This window comes from Panthera tigris, chromosome E2 (genome assembly GCF_018350195.1).
Source record: "Panthera tigris isolate Pti1 chromosome E2, P.tigris_Pti1_mat1.1, whole genome shotgun sequence".
Classification (NCBI taxonomy): Eukaryota; Metazoa; Chordata; class Mammalia; order Carnivora; family Felidae; genus Panthera; species Panthera tigris.
The window spans coordinates 54,439,424-54,462,264 of record NC_056674.1 but is presented as its reverse complement, the minus strand read 5'-3'; the positions used below and the strand labels follow the sequence as shown (position 1 = coordinate 54,462,264).

Below are 22,841 nucleotides of genomic sequence, written 5' to 3'. Positions count from 1 at the left end.
CTGTCTGTCACGAGCTCCCTCCAAACAGTGCTCCTGAAGGTGCCCGGCTCCGGGAAGCCTTGCCTGAGCACCAAGAGGAAAGAAGGCTGGCCCATCCCCACCTCGCCCAAACATGGTGCCTCCATGTCTCTCTCTGCTCGCCTTGTCCAAGAAAATCCTCAGCCTCTTTGCTGGTGCTTGCCCTCAAGAGACTGTTTCCCGATGTGCCCCAACAGCTGGTACAGCCGACTGTTTGTGTGTCTGCACCTGGCGGCTGAGCTAAACGCCTAGAAGGAAGTTGAGGTAGAGGCCACAGGCCTCATGAGCGTTGGACGATGAGGAAGGTGGTAATGACTCTTCTGCATGTCCTGATTTGCCAAGGGGAAGACTTCTCTTGGCCATTTAAAAACCACCCAGTCTTTAAACAACTTAAGAAGTGATCAAAGGTGTTTGTGCTTAACCTGGACCAGCAACCCTTCCTAATGGCGTCAGCCCCACGCTGGGGAACTTTGGTTGGGAGGAAATGAATGTGAACCAGTAACGCGGATGTAGCACGAAAGCGCGAAGATTTCTCTTGAGTTGATTCGTCCAAGTATACACCCAGCTTATTCCTGAATTGGCATCAAAGTAGAAAAACCTTTGAAGGAAAAAGTCAGTGGGTCTGCAAACATCTGAGGGCTTACCCAGTACCCGACACATCTCAGGGCACTTGTGAAATGCTGTGGCTTTATCAAAGCAACAAACAAATCTGAGTGATTGTTCCTGTAAAACTTCCTGGTCATGCGTTACACCCACATGAAGCATAACAAGGAAGGCTCAGAGGATAAGACGGACCGCCTCGTGGCACCTTCAAGAAAGGCGCGTGCATCTTAGCTCCTGTGACATTTTGAGCTAATTACCCTGGCCTGTGTATGAAACACAATGGAGTTAAGGATCAAGATAAATCGGGTATCCTGCCACTGGCCTGTGATGTTTTTGAAACTGGGGGAAAAAAGATTTGGTGCGCCAGCCTTCCTCATCAGTCTGGTATCTCACCTGTCATCTTGAACAAGGTAAACAAACCACGGACATATTTTTCTTCCCCGCAGAACTGCACCCTTTTTCGTGAGTAGGTCTGGATACTGTTTGGCAATTGGCATTGAGCAGAGCAGGGGTGGGGAAGCACTTTTTAATTCCACCCTCTTCTCAAATATCTGAAGTAGAATAATGAGTAGGTGAGTGTCACATCTGTCGACTCTTTTCCGTTCGTGCCATCTGAATGCAGACCTCAGTCGTACTGGTCTCAGGCCACCATGGCTGGCATTTCCTCCCAGCCCATCTCATGAAGGCTGGAGGTGCTGGGATCTCCAAAGGAAGCGTAGATGGTCTTCATTCTGCCATCTCCAGGGGTCACGTTTCTGTTTAATGGGATCCATGAGCTGAGGGTGAAATGGAAAGACTGGGGTGGTGGAGGGGATTTGAGGAACCAACAGGGAAAGAGAGAGAGGAGGGGGTCAGGGATGGCAGGGCAGGAACCTGTGTGTCGTCATTGGGGTCCATGTGAACTGTCTTCCTCGTCTTCCCAGGAGAACATTAGTAAAATATCCGTTTCTTGTTGGTACATTATCGACCAACAATCTGTGTGTTGAAGGAATTCACTCGTGCAATCACTCAACAAATATTTATTATTGAGAGCCTATGAGGCACCAGGCAGTGTTCTAGGTGCCGAGGATACAGTAGTGAACAAAACACACCCAACATAGAACAATGTGGATGAATCTGCAAGCGATTCTGTGGAGAAGAGTCAATCCCCAACAGTTAATTCTGGTGATTCCATTGATACAGCAGTTTTCAAATGATAAAATTTTAGAAATGGTGGTTGCCATGGGTTAGGGATGGGGGAAGGTCATGGTGGGAGACAGGTAGGTATAGTGATAAGAAAGCACCCCACGGAATCCTTGTGTTGATGTGCCATTTGGTATCTTGATCATGGTGGTGGAATAAGGAATCTACACGCATGATAAAATTGCGTAGAACTAAGCATGCACACCAACGAATACAAATAAAACTGGGGGGATCTGAAAAAGATCTGTGGACTGAATCAATGTCATATCCTGGTTGTGATAACTATACTATAATGTTACCATTGGAAAAAATGGGTAAAGTCCACGAGGGATCTCTTTTGTATTATTTCTTACACGCGTACATGAATCTTCAATTATTTAAATAAAAATGTCCAAAAAACACCCCCAAAACAAAACCCAACCCCCAGACCTGATGGACCCTACATTTCAGTGGGAGCTAAGTATGGCTTCATGGTGTTTTTGCAGGGTAAAAGTCCAGACCATCCTTCAGAGCTCTGCCCGCTCTGGGGTATTCCATGCAATGTCACTAGAGATTCATTCCTTCCTGTCTCAATACATGTCACTGAATCTCTACTGGTGACTGCATGAAATCCAGATTTAGGAGAGGAGGCAGGTGCAGAATAAGGGTGGAATCCCAGCTGGCAGGGCTCCCTGCCCTGGTTCTCAGCATTAGGCAAGAACTCCTCATGCCAGCCCTGGCCTGGGCCTTGGTCCTGGATTCTAGCCCCTTGGCCATGGCTAGTTGGGTCACCATCCAACTCCTTAACCCTCTCCTGCAAAGGGGACTGCCACACCAATCTGCTGTCCCAATCTGTTGTACTGGGGCATCTGGCTGGCTACGAACTGCACTCTATTTTATTGCCTTAGAAGAACTTCAGAGAAAAGAAGCCACGTAAAAATTAAATAAGGTTGGAACAGACTTTAACACTTTTATTATTTTATATTATGCCATGCCTTGCATGGAATGACCACAAGGCAATATGCCCTCCTGGCCACAGATATTACTAACAACGCATGGTTGGGAAATCCAGATCTCCCAGATGCACAGTCTAGTCTACTGGAAAGAGGGAGACGAGGGGCAGGAGGAAGGAGCAATGACAAATAGTTACCTGCCTCTTCTCTGGTACATCAGTGGTTGCTCATTCTAAGAAGGCTGATTATGTGCCTTAATACAATTTCTGGGCATGGTTTTATAAGAAAGGAAAAGGGCTTTCTTGGAAATGCTTAAGCTAATCAATACATATTTGATCCACTTTCAAACAATGGTTTTAGGGCCAAAATAAGACGAAAGAAAAGACACTATTTCCATACCTGCGTCTCAAAGCCACCGCAGAAAGCATAAGTGCAAAGGGAAATGAAGGATCCCCCTTCGCCCAGAGAGGAAGCGAGCCCACAGGCCCAACCCACTCAGGTCCGCGGGGCCACCTGGCAGTCTGGAACCCTGTCCGGCTGTTCCTGGGAAGGGGCCTGCTCCCTTGCGTCCCCGTCTGCGTCCGGGATGAATAACCCGTGGAGATCCAGGTGCACCTCTGCGTCAATGGTCGCACGAGCCAGTTCTGTGAAACTTTTGGCATCCAGAACAAGCAGAAAAGGAAGCTTCTGGGGATCGGTAGAGACGATGGCCGATAAGATAATTCCTTTGGGGAAACAAAAAGAGACGTTTTGTAGAAGTGCAGACTTGAACTTCCTCCAGCTGGAGGGATATATTTCTCAGCTGTATCTCCCCGTCCTCTTTGAAGGTAAGGACGTAATCAAAACAAAAGGAAGGCAAATTTGATGTTCTGTGTGAGCAGGAGGCAACTAGGAATGAGGAACCAGAATACCTGGCTCCAGCCCTGCTGGGGGCCAGTTCCTTGACCTCTCCGACCCTTACTCCGCTCATCTGCAGAGTAAGGATGATTCTCACTACCCTTGCAGGGCTGCTGGGACGATCTCTTGCATGGTGAATCGTGAAAGCATTTTGTAAAATATTGTGTGCACTGAAGAATGGCTATCGGACTACTGTTTAGAAAGCCTGATCATCGAGGATTAGTTTCGAGGCTACATTGAAGCTAATACATGGCACTTAGCTAGACTCAGACTAGTTGCACTCGATGGCATTTGAATGAGCCCAAAGGACTTCATGCCCAAAGCAGCACACTAGTAGCCTCCGCCTTCCCCTCTGTAAAGAAATAAATGGAAATATTCTAAGTATTCACCCTCAAGGGAGGTAGGATTAAATGAAAGAATGCACATAAACTTACAACAAGTGTTCGTGAGTCCTCCCAAAGCCTTCTGGGCTTCAGGGTGGTTCAGCATAGTCCAAGTTAGATTGGCGTGGATTAAAATTCTAACTCGGTAGGTACGGGGTGTGTGGCTGTAGGTAAATCACATCATTTTCTCAGCCTCTCCTTTGGTGGAATGAACACAATGCCACTCCCTGCTCAGCAGAGAATGTAGGGGAGCACTGGCCCAGCCAGTGGGAGGCCAGCCTCAACAAGAGGTGCTACGAACAATCCCCCACCTCAGAGATGACAGCAACCTGGGGCCCCCTGCCTGGTGCGCCGTGCCATGCATGATTAGTAGGAAGACACAGCCCAGGCAGAAAACCACTCCCCACCTCAGGGAAGCAGCTGGCAGGCCCAGTGGGGCAGCTCGCCCTCCCCTGCAGGTGTGGACAGCCCCACCCGTGGTCCTAGTTGTCCCCGCCTTGGCATCCCCGGAAGTGTGTGCAGAGGATTCTGGGGCAAAGACCGAATCAAGGAGGGAAAAGACCATTTGGTCATGTGGAAATCTACAAAAGAGAGGTGGGCCACAAATGTGCATTTACCGGTGCTCCGAACAAAAGGTACATGCTTAGAGATGGTTAAGAATTGTGTCCCAGCCACTGCAATGAATTCTCAAGTGGAAAGGAAGTGGGCTTTGTGTAGTAAACAATTTAATGTCCCGCAAAGGGAGGTCTGACCTTTCCTCCTGGGAGGTGACCTCTAAGCCCCTGTAATGTCCTGCCTCCTAAGAATATCTTTATTTACCTGGGGCCAGTCTGATGATCTATCCCAGCAAAGCAATTTGGACGTCATCTTGACCTCCAGAGGGGCTGAAGGCTAAGGATCAACCACACAGCCAACCACCCATGTGTACACGACCAGGCACCTAAAAAGCTCTGACCCCAAGGCTTGGGTGAGTTGCCTCGGTCAGTGATATTCCATAGATACTGTTGGAGCTGGGGTGGGCCATGACCTCCTGGGACAACCACACACTCCACGAATGGAAATCTCCTGGATTCTGTCCCATGAGCCTCTTTTCTTTCAATCTGCATCCTTTCACTGTGACAAACCACAACCCTAACAGTTTTCAGTGTGTTCTGTGAATCCTTCTATCGAAACCCAGGGACTGGGGGACCCCTGAACTTGCAGTTGGTGTCAGCAGCGAGGGTGTTTAGAGGGACTCCCTAACTCACAGCTTTGGACTCAGAAGGACCCGGGCTTCGAAGCCTGGCTCCACTGGCAGTGTGATGTGGGGGATGCGGAGGGAGGGTCACTGCCTCCACATGACGTCTCTGACTGAGGGGGGATCACAAGCAGAATGCAGCAAGCGGGCTCCCCTTCTTGGAGTCTTACCGTCATCCTCGTCCTTGGCACCCGGCATGGGGACAAACAGGGGTTCTGCTGGCCAGCAGTGCTCCTGTCCCCATTTTAAGGATGACTTTGTGAGAACGTCATATTTCAGGATCTGTATACCCAAAGAGGAGAGACATGTGAGCAAATTATTAGAGAGCATGGTCTTCCCCTGAAAACACACAGCAACAATTCCCACAGAGAGGATTAAGCCCCTCGAGTGCAGGCTACAAATGACATCTACCTGGGGTCCGTATAACAGCGGACACGAAAGCGGCTAGCTTCCTCCTCCACCTGTAAGCAGAGATCCTCCTGCCAAACCATAGCTAACACTATGCACTGAATTCTTTTACAAATAAAAATCCTAAATTTATCTGGTGTTTGACACTACATTGCGACTTTTGTGTGTGTTAAATAAACTAGTGAACTCAATGCAAACATTTAAAGGATAATACTATCCTTTCGTTGTTTTAAAAGTGCAAGTCCCTAATCAACAATAGCCAAAGTATGGAAAGAGCCCAAATGTCCACTGATGGATGAATGGATAAAGAAGATGTGGTGTGTGTATATATATATATATATATATATATATAAATATATATACACACACACACACATACACACACACACACACACACACACACACACACACACACACACAATGGAGTATTACTCGGCAATCAAAAAGAATGAAATCTTGCCATTTGCAACCATGTGGATGGAACTAGAGGGTATTATGCTAAGTGAAATTAGTCAGAGAAAGACAAATATCCTATGACTTCACTCATATGGGGACTTTAAGGCACAGAACAGATGAACACAAGGGAAGGGAAGCAAAAATAATATAAAAACAGGGAGAGACAAAACATAAGAGACTCTTAAATATGGAGAACAAACAGAGGGTTCCTGAAGGGATTGTGATGGGGGGATGGGCTAAATGGGTAAGGGGCATTAGGGAATCTACTCCTGAAATCATTGTTGCACTATATGCTAACCTGGATGTAAATTTTTTAAAAATAGTAAAAACTTTTACTTAAAAAATAAATAAAATAAAATAAAATAAAATAAAATAAAATAAAATAAAATATGAAAAAAAAAACCAACACTGAAGTTTGAGGGGCGCCTGGGTGGCTTGGTCAGTTAAGCCTCCAACTTCAGCTCAGGTCATGATCTCGCAGTTTGTGAGTTTGAGCCCCGTGTTGGGCTCTGTGCTGACAGCTCAGAGCCTGGAGCCTGCTTCAGATTGTGTGTCTCCCTCTCTGTCTCCCCCTGCTCATTCCCTGTCTCTCTCTGTCTCTCAAAAACTGAATAAACGTTAAAAAAAAAAAAAAAGTGCAAGTCCCTGGACTTCTCTTAATCCGTAACAGACCTGTTTCCCCTCAGGGTGTGGGACAAGTGGGGAGTGGCTAGGGGTGTGTGTGTGTGAACCTTAATTGTTTGCTCTGTACATTTTTGCACTGTTTGCATTTTTTAAAAAAGGTATTCCGTTTTATTATTAAAAAATGAAGATGTTAAAGACAAGTGACGCGTGTATAACACTGAGTATAGTCCCTGGGATACGGTAATTGTTCAACAAATCGTAGTTTAAAAAACAAAATAAATGCTCCGAGTTTCAGCCCTCTGCTCGAGAGGGTGAGTTCCTTGAAGGCAGAGGCTGGGATCCCCCTGTTCACTTCCTTATCCTCAGTGCCTGCACGATGTAGCACATGGTTGGTGCTCAATAAACATGCTAAATAAAGAAATCAATGGATGAACCATAGCCGTGACCTCCTTCCTGAGCTTCAGCCCCTCAGGTATGGCTCCCTCCCTTGGCTGGCCTATCATTGCTTTCCCTGTATTTTGTCCCCCTGACCTCACTCTCTGATCTGCCCTCTGTCCCCAAAAAGACCTCCCTTTTCTGATCAAGGTCACCCAGTCTGAGATCCTGGAGTTCAGCTTTGCAGGTGGACACGATCATTGTTGGGAGCGCCAGCCCAAATCACACGGGGGTTGGTACCTTGGTTGGGATGGGACTCCAGTGAACTTCGGCCGCAAACACATAGCGGTAGGGCTTCCCGTTGTGAGCATAATTGATCCGAGGCAGCTCTAAGCCTGGAGAGAAGGACACAGCTGATGAAGTCCCCATCACCGCGGGCTGGGAACATCTACCCTTCATGCCAGGCTGGGCATCCTTTCCACAAAAATGGCTCCCTATCCAGGATCCCTGAACTTGCTTCAGGCCCTGGATTAGATCAAGGTTGGTAGCAGAGCAGGGGGAGGGAACCTCTGATAATTACTCTGGCTCTATTAGAAGGTTCCGGAGCAAGGTAAGACAGACCTAGTTTTTTAAGTGTGTAAGCATCTTTAATTATCCAAGATAGAAATCAGAGAGAATTGCATGATTAAAATCAGAGGCCACTGCAATTTTTTTTAAAGCTCTTCAAAAAAAAAAAAAAAATACTCGTGTGCATGCACATGTGTGGGGGTGTAGACCAAAAAGAAAAACCCCTGAAACCGTGGAAAGGAGTCTCAATGGGGAATAGTCAAACAAATCTGGTGAATTCACGTAATAACATACATAAAACTAATGTTTACAAAGAATTTTAATAATACAGAAAAGTGTCCATATCATAAGATAAAGTGTAAAAGGCTGGTTATAGAATTATCTCCACTATGTTACAAAAGAAGAGAAAAGGTTCAGAAGCACTGCTGGGGTTAGAACTTCCTTGTAGTTTATGTTTCATAGTGTATACCTATGGGTTTCATGTTTCATGAAATTTTTGTTGTACCTATTACTTTTGTAATCAAAAAGACCTGAAAATTTTGTCGATGTACATGCATACATACATGTCTGGTGTGTCAGGTTGAATCTCTAAGTTTAACGTTTATTTATGAGAGGAAGAGACAGACAGACAGAGTGTAAGCAGGGGAGGGGCAGAGAGAAGGAGACACAGAATCCAAAGCAGGCTCCATGCTCTGAGCTGTCAGCATAGAGCCCGATGCAGGGCTCGAACCCACGAACCATGAGATCATGACCTGAGCTGAAGTCACTTAACCGACTGAGCCACCAGGAGCCCTTGAATCTCTAACTTTAAGTGCTGGGATAAAAGTCCCCTTTGTATGAAATATTCCAGGCAGCTGGAGCCAACTGCTGGTGAAAATATAATGTCTGGGAAAAGAGGAAGCAGGCGGGGAGCTTCAGTTATCAGGCTCTCGTGCCCCTGCATGGCTGGGAGAGGTGGGAAGATGTCCAGTCCCACAGGCAAGTAGTCGGGAGAGTTCCAAGAGATGTCCTGGTGAATGTGAAGAGGGACCACCCACATACAGAAATCAGAAAAAGATGCCCACAGTTGGCCCCAGACTTCCTGTGGTGCTCCTGGGCCTCAAACCTGGTCTAGGATCGCACCCCGCTGCCCCAATCTCCACCCTGTAAATGACTTGATTATGTAAAATATGATTCATCCCTGCGAATTCCGTGAGGCTATTGAAGCCACGCTCTTGAAGAATCTTCAGGATGTAGGGAAGTTCCCAGGCTATATCCATTAAATGGAAGAAGCCATTTCTAAATATCCTGGATGGTATGGTATGCCTTTTGTAAAACTATAGATCCAGAGGGTAAGGGCTTTGGAGTCTGAGAGACCTGGGTTCAGATCCTGACTCTGCTGCCTATCTGTGGGCAGGTTACTGAATTATCCTCACCTTTGCCATCCTCAGCTCTAAAACAAGAATAACACGTGCCAACACCTGCCTCCCAGGATTGTTCTGGTAACTTCTACTTTGTGCTGGACTCTCACTAGGGTACAGGTTCTCGGTGAAGCGCTTCACGGACGCGAACTCATGTAACGTCAAGGACAACAGGATGAGACTGTCGGGGTGAGATGAGGCGATGTCTGGGGAGCCCTAGAAGAGGGCTGGCATATGCCAAGGAACCCACACCCGACAGAAAGACAATGGGGATTTCCAAAGGGTTGCCATGGACGGAGGGATTACGAGGGAGCTGTCTATTGCCATGCTTCTCAGCATTGCCCAAGTTTGCCACAATAAGCGAGAATTCTCTTCTCAGATGCAAAAAGACCCAGAACGTTTTAAGCCTCCGTCTGCCCATGCCATGTGGCGGGTGAGCAGAGATGGGGGTTAATGCCTTAAGAATTGGGACCAAGATCTATACATTCACTTCTAAAGATGACTCCCAGTGGTGGGGGCCCCACACAGAGCCTGTTCAAACATCCATAAGATGCCGTTTACAGCAGGGGTTCTTATGGGCAAAGCTGGGGTCATCCTAACAAAGTCCCCAGGACGGTGTCCCTCTAGATGCCTGAACCTGGTAGGGGGCAGCTGACGTGGAGAGCAAGGCAAAACCGCGCCCTGCCACCGTCTAGCACCCTCGCTCCTTGCCCGTGTTGAGCACAGACCTCCCCCTCTAAGTCACGCTTTTGTCACGTGCTGGTGATACACTGAGCACAGGAACACGGTCCCTGCCTCATAGGCTCCTAGGGCAGCGGTTCTCAGTCAGGGTGATGGTGCTCCCAGGGACGTTGGCGATGTCTGGACATGTTTTTGGTCGCGCCAATTCAGGGTGCAGGTGCTACAGGCGTCTGGTGGGTCAAGGCCAGGGATGCTGCTCCACACCCTAGTGCCCAGGATGGCCCCCGTCACAGAGAATGACCCAGCCCCCATTGTCAGGGGTGCCCAGGTTGAGAAGACCTGCCCTTACGGGTACGACTTTTATGGGAGGGGTTTACACGCTGTGTCGAGCCCAGCCTCTCTGAGCCATTTTCTCCTCCATAAAATGGGGCTGATGGCCCCTGTCCCGCAGGGTATTTTCAAGGGGTACAAGCAGAAATGCAGTAAGTCAGTAAGTCAGCCTTTGACAAATCGGAGCATTTACAGAGGCCAGCTGTGAAATCATCCAATGAGCACCCCCACTCCCAGTGCCCTCCTGGGAGGCGTTTGAAGATACGCGAAAGAGAACTGTCCCCAGATGCTTTCTACCGGGGCACCCCAAGAGCCTTTCCGTTTGCCCCGTGTCCATGCACAGCTCTCCTGCATCAGAAGGAGGTACTGAGAGGCCTCGGGGGAGTCCTGAGGTCCTGCTCCTTCCCTGAGCATCCGGAAGGGAGGCATTTTACCTTCATAAAGCAGCTCCGGCTGGCAGTAGACTCGGTCATCTTTTTCCTTCAGGGCTCTTGCCGTTGTGGATGCCAGTTTGACTACATTTGATCCCACTTCTGCATTCTGAAAGAATCAGTTTTCAAGAAAAAAATCGACCACTTGTTACTCAGAGCAAACAAGTGCTATACCGTGTATGTTTAACAAAGTGGTTTAGGGGAGCCTGCTTGGGATTTTCTCTCATCCTCTCTCCTTCTCTCTCTCAAAGTAAATAAATAAACTCATAGCATTAAAAAAAAGTGCTTTAGGGGATGTCATCTTTCAAAAAAATTTTTTTAATGTTTTTAATTATTTTTGAGAGCGTGAGAGAGCACGCAAGCTGGGGAGGGGCAGAGAGAGGGGGAGACACAGAATCCGAAGCAGGCTCCAGGCTCTGAGCTCTGAGCTGTCAGCACAGAGCCCGATGCAGGGCTCAAACTTGTGAACCATGAGATCATGACCTGGGCTGAAGTTGCTCAGCCAACTGAGCTAGCCAGGTGCCCCTAGAGGATGTCATCTTCTGGCCTCATGTAAACCACAGGAAGCAGCTATTATATTATTGGTATTCTTTTTTTTTTTTAATGTATATTTTGAGAGGGGGGGGGGAAGGAGGGAGAGTGAACACACATCCACAATGGGGAAGAGCAGAGAGAGAGGGAAAGAAAGAATCCCAAGCAGGATCCACAATGTCAGCACAGAGCCCAGCATGGGGCTCGATCTCATGGACCCATGGGATCGTGACCTGAGCTCACATCAAGAGTTTGACGCTTAACCGACTGAGCCACCCAGGCGCCCCTGTATTACCAGTATTATTCTCATTCTCTGAGAGGGTGTAGCTGGTAGGTGGTGGGGTGAGCGTCCCTAAACTCCTGGCTCTTTTCTACTACTCTGGGCTACATTATCTTTCACAGGTGAAACTAATGTGCTGGTAGGTTCTCGCTTTTTAAATACTAGGTGATTCACCTGTACAAGGCTGCATCAGTCATTAAAAGGATGTTTATAAAGAGTTCATAATAACATGGGAAATGCTCATGAGAGAGTACTGAGAACCGCAGCAAATTGTATACGCAGCCTGAGCTCAATCAGGTCAAAAAAAAATGACACTGAAAAGAGCCTGGGGGAATACACCAAATACTAACAAGACAGCAGGCAGTGGAATTATGGGGACTTCCTTTTTCTACACTTCCCTGTATTTTCAGGACTTTCTCCTATGAAAACCACTGCTGAAATGAAAACAAACAGGCAATCATCATTACTTGGGAGTCAAAGATCGACCAAGGACATTCCTTGGTCTCAACTTACAATCGGACTTTGTTTAGGGTCTCACCCGTCGTGGTTGTAATCCAGGAGAGGGATTGAAAACAATCGATTCTTTATTGAGCTTCTACTACGCCCCATTTCCCTACGTAGGAGCTACGGGGCCTTGAGCAAGTTACTTAGTACCTGGGAAGCCGCTGCCTCATCTTTATAGTGAGGTACAGCAGATGTGTATATGTGTAAAGAGTGTATATAAAGAGTGTATATGTGTCTCTAAGTTATTGTGCAGGTTGAATAAAATAATCCCTGAAAACGGTTTACAGGTGGGTCTGGTTAACAGTCAGGGCTAAATAAATGCTAGTTGCAAGCTGATAACACCATCATTGTTTTATTATTACCATTGTTGTTATTATATTACTCACTATACCACTGGGGGCGAGCGCAGGTCAGAGAAGCAAGACGGAGTCCCTGCCTTCACGGAGTTTACAGGGCGAGAGTTATTGTTATGGCTGACTTCTCCTCATTTAAACTTTTCTCTACTTCCCAAATTTTCCAAAATGGGATTTTATAATTAAATGAAACCTGTCTGAGGGATAGCAGCTTTTTGCCGGGAAGGGGATGCTAAGGTACTGCATCCTATATCAGCCGGGCTGCAGGGGCCCTTTGAGATTTGCTTAGTTCAACCCCTCAACTTACAGAAGAGGAAGCAGGCCCGGAGAAGGAAGGTGATTTGTCCAAGGCCACAGAGGGAAGAAGAGTTTGGGCCCTTCACACTGCAAGTCTTTCGCTCCAAAGCAAGAGCACTGCAGGCAGTAGGGCAAAGCAGGTACAAAGGCCCTGAGGCCAGTCCCTTCCCATCCTGCAGGTCTCTGCTCAAAACATCCCCTCCCTTGACCACTCAATCTGCAATGTCGCCAAGGCACAGCTCCCAGGAAGGAACAGCTGGATGAACAGAGTGGATGCATAACTCAGTAAACTTTTCCTTCCACTGTCAAGGTGCAAAACATGTGCTTCACAGGGTGGCTGCAGGAATTCAAGGAGATGAAATGCGTGAAAAAGTCCCGCCTGGCACCCGGCACCTCGGTGCTGTCTTGTAAACTGAAGTTCTGGAATGCCTCCTCCTGCATCGAGCCACAAATCGGCAGAGGCTCTGCCTGGTGCCTTGTAGTCACCCGACAGCAACAGGCCTGTTGTGCATGCCCTGGGCTTGTGTCTCGGGGAGTCGGTCTGCAGAGACTTATAATTCTGGCCTGAAACTGGTCAGACTGGTTGAGGGATAAACTGAATTTTTCCACATAGCAGTCACCAACGTGACTCAGCTGCTTTTTGTGGCCGGCGTGCTCAGCTTTGGGAAGAAACAGCTTTCCAGCCAAAATTCAACAAAATCCTACAGGTTTGTTTTGAAATCCCCCAACTCGAGGCAACTCTGTGCGAAGCAGCCATCTCGGTAATTCCCCAAAACACTGGCTTTGGGGTTCAGAAGCCCTGTGTGTGAAATCTGGCTCTCTGGCTTTCTGTGTGAACTTGAGCAGCCTCCCCCCCACCCTCAGCCCCCAGGCCTCCCTGAGGCTGTTCCGTAGTTTGTAAAATATGGGGGCGATTTGTAACTATTTGAATGGGTGGTGAGCACAAGTGAGGTTGCTTTGACCTGCAGCTGAAGACTGTAGTTACAATTAAACAATGGTGATGAAAACACCTGGGCCAGGGCCAGGCACATTGTAGTTAGTAACTTGGAACCACAGAGACACGCATTCAAATCCCAGCTCAAAATCCCACGGATATTTCTGCAAGTTGGGCAAGTTACTTTCTCTCTCATCCGTAGTCATGGGGATAACAAGCAACTCAGAGGGGCGTCCTACTGATTAGATGAGAGGCTTGCAAAGCATTTAACAGTTCCACAAATTTTCAGGACCAAGAAGTAGAGTGGAGACCCACGTACCCTATGTCTAAATGCGTTGAGCAAACTGTTACATGAAATACCATTTTCTCCCCCTCCTCGATACACAGACCTTCATAACGCACATGTGGCTATTTACATTTTACTTACACTTAAGAACAATTACACATCCTCTTCCTCAGCTGCACAAGGCACATTTCAATGGCACACGTGTCTCGTGGCTACTGCCTCAGATAGAGAATGTGTCATAGCCGCAGTGGACTCTTTTGCATAGTGCTGGTCTGGAAGGATGTGTGAATTTGGAATTCTAGGACTCCTTGAGTTCTGAGTCAGAATAGGGTGGCAGACAAGGGCCAGCCTCTGGGCCCGGGTTCTTTGTCCCTGTCCCCCTTTCTTCCCACTGCACAGAAGCCCCAGCCAGCACGACCGAAGCCAAGAGCCAAATTCTGGCCACCTTGTGAGTCTGAGGCCTGTACACCAGGGGCACGGCCTGCCTTTAGGAAGACAGAGGCAGGTGCTGGAAGCAGTGTGGGGGCTTTTGGGGGAGGGAATTCACGGATCCCAGGTAGCTAGTTCGTGGCTGGGGAAGGGGAAGGCACCTGGCTGGGTGGGCATGGCCCCTTGGCCCGAAGAACCCCCGACTCTGTGAAGGAGGGACACTGCCAGAGAAAGTCTGGATTAGGGTCCCCCAATGCCCAGGCCAGAGCAGGGGCCCCTCTTGCCGGGGTCTAAAAGCAAAAACGACATCTAACACAGGTCTTGGCAGATAATGAGCTCTCAATAAATGGCAGCTTTTGAGGTGTGTGTGTGGGGGGCTGTCTTTGTTTTCACATTTAGGATCAAGACAAAAACCCAAACTACTGAGCCAGGAGTGGAAGCCACCCCTCGTAGGTCCACAACGCCTCCTCCCACGGTGGCGGCTTATGCAAGGATAGCTGTCGGAAGGGAAGGCTAGTGCTCACAAACCCCCCTGGAGGCAGCCCCCCGGAGCCCCGCCGGACGCGCAGGGCGGCCACGGAGCTGTCTGTACGCGCCCACGCCCCTCCCAGCCCGGCCCCGCCTGGGACAACCCCTGCACCGCCCTACAAAAACAGGCCACCGTGCCAAGGGGCCCCACCTTCCTCTGACCCCGGCTGGCCCAAACGCAAGAGAATCTGGGGCAGCCGGGACATCCCAGACTTTTAAGTATACTTCACTGTTGCCCATTCTCTGTGGAGAGCACTTGCCACTTGGGAAATGTTCCCAATGTTAAAGACAGACCCGCGTCCTTTCAGAGACCCACTCATTTCTCATCCGCACGTCACGCGTTCATTGAGTTCAAGTGGTTAAAAGCTTAACGAGGACCCTCCAAGGACCAGGCCCTGTGACGCGCGTGGGACAATCAGCTGACAGGAGGATGGGCTCTGGCTCTCAGAGCTTCAAGGGTCCGGTGACTGAACAAGTTCCCTTGCCGGGGACAAGGGTTCAGCAGGAGCTGCAAGTGCCATTGGCACGAATGAGGTCCTCTGAGGGGAGCAATGACCCTGACACCTGTAGGGCCAACAGGAATTTGCCAGACTGAGGTTGGTTCTCCCTGGTTGCAAATCGAAAGCCTCTGTGGGCCGAGACCACGCCCTCCCCCACCCCCCCCCCACCCCCCCCCCGCTCCAGGTCCTCCACCTCCACCCAGAGGAGGTTCTGCCTTCACTGGTCTACACCGGGGTCTGCCCAGGTGTGGTCTCAGAACCCCCAGGTGAGTCCAACCTGCAGCCAAGTCAGGAGCGGAGGCCTGATCCGAGTAGGACAGGGTTTCAGGCAGGGGGACAGCCATGAGCAATGGCCCCAGACTGAAGGGTGCCGGAGGCAGGTGGTATCTCCTTCGGTCCATCCTAATAAGCCTTTGGGTAGAACGGAATTGGAGCTGCCAGACCGGGACATGTCTGCCATGGGCATGTGCTCAGCTTCCCGATTTCAATACGCAGGCAGGGCAACTTGAAAGTGAAGCAAGGAGCCTTTTTAAGGGACAATAAACAGCAATTAAAAAGCGTGGCCAGAGCTACCCTTCCCAGGGTTCACTCTTCTTTGCTGGTTTCAAAGCAGTAGATGGTTCACACGGTGGCTTTTCAAAATCTACATGCTGAACTTCTTAGCTTGGTTCCAAGGAAGCAAATCATTTTTCAAGCACGATAAAAGGCTATAAAATCCCTCGGTGTGTGGGCAGTGGGAGGGAGTGTTTCCTGTCCAGGTTTCATCCCCAGGCTGAGGTCGGCGTGAGGCAGGGCCGGGCCTCGGGATGTGCACCTGTGTGCTCTGTGACATCACCTCCCACCACTGCTTCCCGGAACCAGGACACCAAGACTGGCCCTGCTTGGCCCTGTGGGGCTGCCCAGAGTGGAGACCGCAGAGGCCAGGAGCCCATGTGACGACTTCGTGGAATGTGGCCACTCACTCAACAGCCCTGAACCCCGTGAGGAGAAAGTTCACTCCTTTTTCTCTTCCCGATCTTTCCGACCGGGTCAAGGAGAGTCTGAGTCAGGTGCCATTAGCTGTTTAACACCTAGTACTTTTAGGACTTTCTTCTTAACAAAGAGGTGAAGTCTTGGCAAGCCGCGGAGAGTAAGACCTCTGCTTTATTGCCACTGCTTCTCCCCGGCTTGTCTTCCGTTTGCAGTGAGCGATGCTCTCTTTCCAGTGACTAGTGTCGGGTTACCTCTCAAGAGGGAGATGGTTTAAACAAAACACGATTTTGTAAGGGTTAAATTGAGGTGATAAAAATGAAAATCGGGACAGAGATAAACCAATGACGGCAGATGGGGAAATGCCGACAAGACAGGAAAGAACCCCGACTCCGGGACCAGAGAAACCTGGGTGCACACGCAGGCCCCACTGACTGATGGGAGCCCGGCAGTGAGGTGGGAGGAGGCTCCCTGGGCCTTCTGTCGGAGCGTCTTCCATTTCCCAGGCCTGCAGAGGGGGACCCGTCTGGGCTCTTTCCAGGTGTGAGGCCTGCTGGGGAGAGCAGGAGAGTTGCACCTTTACCAGCTACGAGTATGCACGGAGAGACAGGCAGGTGCCAATCATGGCTCTGCCACTTGGGGCATGTTCCTGAACCTCTCCGGGCCTCGGTTTCTCCATCTGTAAAATGAGGCTAACATGAGGACCTCTCCCATAGGTTGTTTTGCTCATTAAGTGAGGCAAGGAAAATAAAACGCCTGGCAAAGTACCTGGCACATACAGCGCATTTAGTAATAGGAGCCACCAAAATCGAGGTGAATTGGATTTGCTTTCATTTAAATTAATTAAGTCGTGAAGTCAGTGAGTTCTGGAGCCAGAAGTCTCTGTAGCCTCTGGGAGCATCACCCTAATTGAAGATAATGTCTGGCTTCGTGGTCATTTTTAATGCAAGACGCGGACGATTCAATAGCAGGGCATTAGGTGAGTGAATAGTGACGAATCCCGGCCTGGGACCGTCACACGAATATTTAAAATGATGTTGCAGAAGAGTATTTAATGTCATGGGGAGATGTTTAGATACACGTGTAAGTGAAAACAGTCGCACACAAAACAGTATGCACATAATCCTCCGTGAAAAGGAAGGAAGGGCTGACACACGCTGCAACAGAGACGGACCTCCGAAACACCGTGCTGAGGGAGGGCAGCCAGCCGCAGGGGACCACCTGGCGCGTGGGTCCACGTACATGACGTGTCTCCAACAGGCAGATCCTCAGAGAGAGGAAGGGGATGAGTGGTTACCTAGAGCTGGGGGAGGGGCGTGGCTTAAGGGGCGCAAGGTTCCTTTCCAGGGTCGCGAAAATGTTTTAAAATCCATCGTCGTGATGGTCACACAAGTCTGTAAAGATACTAAAGGCAACTGAATTGTACACTTTAAATGAGTGAAACGGGTGGATGCTATGTGAAATTCTATCTCAATAAGTCTATTGAGAATTCTGCGATCTCCTCTAAAATTAAGCAATATATAAAATATACGTATATATTTCTAAATTTTAGAGAAGTCACACTACACAGAATTTTTAACTGCTTTATCGAGAGACATATTCATGTGTATGTGTGTTAGAGCCACATATACACAGATACATCAACAGATGTACCAATATGTCTGTCTAGTGAGAGACTTTGGAGGCAATACAAATATATCTACAGTAGGTCTGTGGGTTTGTTTCCTTTTTATCTAATCTATATTTTAATTTTTTTTTAACTTATTTTGAAGGCAGAGAGGGAAGGGGGGAGGGAGGGGAGGGGAAGGGGGGAGGGAGGGAGGGAGGCAGCGAGCGCGCACAGGCACAAGTTGGGGACGGGCAGAGAGAGAGGGACAGAGAGAGGGAAACCCAACCAGGCTCTGGACACTTAACCAACTGAGCCACCCAGGTACCCCTCCCTAATCTATATTTTCTAAGGCTTCTGCTATAAACACGTATCATTCTTGGAGAAACAATGAAAAGATGTCTTTAAGAACAGCTCACTTTGGATTTCAATGTCAATCAAGCCGACGCCAAAGTAACTGCCCACTTGGGCTCACGACGCCCCAGGAATGAAATGGGCCCCCGTCCCGCCCATTACCTTGTCCACATCGAGGGGCACGGCGAACCTCCGGAGGGTGGGAACGGAGGTGAGCCTGGAGTTCTCCTCAAAGTCCTGGTTCAGGTTGGCCAAGTGGAAGAGCTGATAAAGGCTGCCGTCCTCGTAGGCGATGACGTCAAACACAAGGCAGCCGTCCTCTTCGTAGGCGTTGACGTGATGAAACACCACCACGGGGTCCGTGTAAAACTGGGTCGGCACGGGCTTCCCAGTCCTTTGGTCGATGATGTGAATGTAAGTCTGAAAGGAGACGCGCATCCAGGGGTCAGCCTTCCCTCTGCTGGCCTGGCGCTGTGGCATCGGGTACGGGACGGGATGCGGCCCTGCCCTCCACTAGCTCGTGACCCTGAAACGTCCCCTGTCCCAGAGCTCGGCCACGCAGAAGCTGAGGACACGGGAGCTGCCTGCCGTTACACGTCTGTGATCACCTCCTTCAGATGGATCGGAGGGAAGCTTTGCCGCTGGAGCCTCTGCACCACCAGGAGGACTGCCTGGAGGAGTCCCCGAGGGTGCGCTGTCCCCTCCCCACCCCCTTCACTCGACTGGGACTCCAGGTGGGTGGCAACGACCCAGCTCCCTGGCAAGAAATGGCCAAGCTGGGGAGAACTGGCCAGTCCTCTAGCCCTCCCCGGGCTCCAGCCACAGCTGGATCCCCTAAAACCACACCAGCCCTTCGGGGGCCCCTCTCCCGACCTCCTGGTTTGCCAGCTTGTCGCAGCAACCTCCTTTATCCTGGGGGCTGCAGCGGGAGAGACCGTTCTGGTGAAGGAGCCCCCACGGGTATCTGCACACACCTCCGGCTGTCATGAGGTGGTATCACTCTGGGTGGTAATTAGCCATATCTGCAGCCCCACTTGCCTAATCCAAAGTATGTGTGGGGGTTCTTCCTTCTGGCAGCTTTGGCCCAGCCACCCTCCTTCCGAAAGGCAGGGCGGGACTGCTCCAGGCTGTTCCCTGGTCACCTCCTCCCAGCGTATCCACCTCTTTCTCTCCTTCCCCAGAATCTAGCTTTGAACATTAAGTGGGAGTGCAGAAGAGGAAGGCTTTGACAGCCTACGGGCGGGGGGTTGGAACGGGCAGGTGACTACAGAGGTAATTATTTTAGCTCTTTTCTTCTCCATGACCCCAATTCCTGGGGTCAGGCACAGGAGCTTTTAAGAAAGCTCTCTTCTGAAAAAAATTTTTTAATGTTTATTTGTTTTTGACAGAACAGGAGCAGAGGAGGGACAGAGAGAGAGGGAGACACAGAATCCAGAGCAGGCTCCAGGCTCTGAGCCGTCAGCACAGAGCCTGACGTGGGGCTCGAAGCCACGAACCACGAGATCATGACTTGAGCCGAAGTCGGATGCTTAACTGACTGAGCCCCTCAGGCACCCCAGAAAGCTCTCTTCTAAATGCATTCTAAAACCCTTCCCGGGGCTTTCTGCCCTGCCTCTGGGGGCTCGGTCTTCCCACTATGGGTTTCTCTGAGGGCCACAGGATCTCCAGGGGCTGAAGAGAAAACCCAACTACCGCTAGCTTCCCTGCTGGCCCCCTTGGCCCACTGTTCATTCCAAAAATAGAGAGAGAGGGTCTGTGACATAGGAGACACTTTTTCAGTAAAAAGAGAATAAAAGCAAGCCCCTGCCTTCATGGAGCTTCTATTCCAGTGGGGGGAAAGGCCAGCAGTCAATGGTCAAGTAACGTGCCAAGGACAATGAGCACCACTGAGAAAAATGAAGCCGGGTAGGGGATGGAGAAAGCCTGGAGTGGGGTCTGTTACAGATTGGTTCATCACGGAAGGCCTCAGGAATCTGGACTCTGAGGAAGGAAGCGATCTGGGGAAGGATATTCCAGGTAGAAGGGACAGGAAATGCAAAGGCCCTGAGGCAGGAATGTGTTAGGCTGGTTTGAGATACAGGAGGACCAAGAGGGAGGCTGGGTGAGCAGGAAGCCAGTGGTTGGGATGTAGACATGTGAGGATTTGCAGGCTGGTCAGTGAAGTCTTGGATCTTATTCTGAGGAAGGTGGGAAATCACTAGAAGGCTCTGAGCAGAGGAGGGACCTCACTCTCCTCGTGGAAAAGGACAGGTTTTAAAGAGGGGGCCAGCCGCAAACAGGATGCATAGTTGCATACGTACATAAAGACGTCCATAATGGGCAGAAAGGGGAGAGGGATGTCAGGGCATTGTGTGGTTCCCTCTGGAGAGGGCACTGGCCGTGAGTGGGGGGAGAAGGGGCTTGATACGTTGCTTTCTATACTTGGGTATTGTTTGAATAGAGGACACTAAGAATTAATGGGTATTTATCACAAGTAAACGTTGAGTTATTTCAACAGGAAGTAAGTACACACACATATCCATGCATAGATATATTCATACGCATACAAATGTACACACATATGCAGACATCCATATATACAGGCCTGCATATACACAAGTGCAGACACACACGTGTGCACACATTCATGCTTTGAGCACGCAGGTGTGCCTGAATGGAAGCTGTTTCTGTTTACCACTGTTGGAACGCTCTATCATTACGATGTCTAAATCATCTCTGGCTCTGCTTCCCTGACATTGTATAGTGGCTGCAGGATGCTGAAAGGGCCTTGTCCATAGACAGTGGAAGCTGCAAGGAGCCCGGACATGGGTCAGGACTGAGGAGTGGCCCTCGGCTGAGGGGGCCGCCTGGCTGATGAGAGCCGGCTTGCCCAAGGGCACACACTCACCCAGGGACAGTCCACTCTACTGACTCAGTGACTTGGGACTTGGCTCTCTTGCCCTAACTCAAGACCACTCTGCAGGACCATCCAGCTTCAGAACTCTCTGGAAGCGTGGCTGATGCTTCCGGGGAGACTGCCCGGTAGCTCACTTCCTCCCTCCCTTGGAAACCCCCTGCATGCTAACCTCCATCTCAGCCTGCTTCCCGGGATACCCCACTCTGGCCATCCTGATGTTGCGGGCTCGGCCGACCCAGTGGGGGCTGGGGGTCTTGTCCAGGCCTTACCTGGTCCTCCCTGTGGAAGGCCAGGCAGGAAGCCCAGTTCACTCCCCGGATGTACGCAGTTGACATCTTGAGGACGTCCAGCTTGAAAGGCTGCTCGAGGAAAACGATGTAGTTCTCGGTGACTCCGAAGCTGTGGTAATAGCTCGGGGAGAGGAGCGAGCGGGAGGTGATGGAACCGAACACCTCTGTGTGCTTCAACGGGTTCTTCCCCTTCGCGTCCTCTAGAGAAAGGTAAGCCTGAGGAGCAGTGCGGGGCCTAGCTGCCCCCAGACAACGCCACGATCACCTGCAGCTGAGCCTTTCAAACTGACCTGGTCACTAAGAAGAGCCTTTGGGTAAGAGCCAACAAGTAAACCGATGAAGGGGTTGCTGTCTGACTGACACAGGGGCTCTGGTTGTGGGTTAGGGCTTCTCACCAAGGCCTACCCGCTTCTCCTGCTCTGTAAGACCCAGTGCTACAATCTGCAAACACTGAGCCACAGAGCTAGGCTTCTGGGCCATGGCCCGCAGCGCAGCCTGGGGGCTAAGCCCAGCCTCCACCTGCTTCTAGCATCAAGGTTTCTTTGGAACACAGCCACACCCCCTTCTTTCGCAGGGTCTGAGGATGCTCTTGCTTTGGAACTGCAACGGCGTTGTTCAGTAGTTGTGACAGAGACCACACGGCTGCACAGCGTCAGGTATTTACTCTTGGACCCTCTACGGAAAAAGCTTGTCAGCCCCTACCCTGGAACAATGCCTCTCGTGCACACGGATTATCCGGGATTGTGATAAAGTGTGGAGTTTGACCCAGTAGATGGGGCCAGGGCCTGAGGGTCTGTATTTCTATTACAGCGCCTGAGGGATAGGGCAGCTTCCCAGGCTTCAACTTTGCTTTTTGCCGGGGACCATCATCTGATACATATTTCGTAGGGTTTCCATGAACTTCTTTCGGCACTGTGCATTCCCAAACACCTGGGAGACTAAGTACCCGTTGTGATGTGGGGCTGCTATATACCTTCTGATGATCCAAGCAGGCTGTAGGGTTCCCATTTTACAGATGGGAAACTGAGGTGCGATGGAATGGGCCCATCATTATGGCCAAAGGCACAAGGTTAAGCCAAGAAGACCCGGCCCCCCGCTGAGCCTGACTGCCTCCTCTGTTATTAGCGAGAACAACACTCCCAGAGTGAAGAGAGAGAACAGAATGCAATAATGGGGCAGTCCAAGCTCCAGCGAGCTCTTATTCTCCTGCAAGGGTGAGTCACCATTGGCCAAAAGGTCTTCCCACCCAGGCCTGGGGCTCATTTATAATGAGTTACCTGCAAGCGTCCCCACCTTTCTTGTGGCCACCTGTGCACACCATAAACAGCTGGCTGGTGGGAGGGGTGCTGTGGGGTTGTGGGGTGGTTCTTTTCTTCACCAAACAAACGGAGCACAAAGCAGACCGAAATGAAAAGTACCCTGGCCTGGGAGGCAGGAGGCGGGCGTGAATCCCAGGGAAGCCGCCAGCATGGAGCAGGCGATCAGAGAGGAGCTGTTGGCAAGATGTGGGGGCTCCTGTGAGCTGTGTGGTGGTGGGCATGTCACCTGATCCCCCTGGGC

General features: G+C 50.1%; 1 protein-coding gene across 8 annotated transcripts in view; it reads right to left on the bottom strand.

The window, feature by feature from the left end:
- Positions 1–1,682: 1,682 nt before the first annotated feature.
- Positions 1,683–22,841, bottom strand: part of BCO1 (beta-carotene oxygenase 1) — a 156,900-nt gene continuing 135,741 nt past the window's right edge. For all 8 annotated transcript variants that reach the window (XM_042969286.1, XM_042969287.1, XM_042969288.1 and 5 more), the window contains 6 exons: positions 21,261–21,481; positions 18,258–18,515; positions 10,528–10,633; positions 7,416–7,510; positions 5,423–5,534; positions 1,683–3,460 (listed from right to left, as the gene is read on the bottom strand). In XM_042969286.1, coding sequence (XP_042825220.1) covers positions 3,231–3,460; positions 5,423–5,534; positions 7,416–7,510; positions 10,528–10,633; positions 18,258–18,515; positions 21,261–21,481 — 1,022 coding nt within the window. In that variant the 3' untranslated portion in view covers positions 1,683–3,230. The remainder of the gene's footprint in view (positions 3,461–5,422; positions 5,535–7,415; positions 7,511–10,527; positions 10,634–18,257; positions 18,516–21,260; positions 21,482–22,841) is intronic.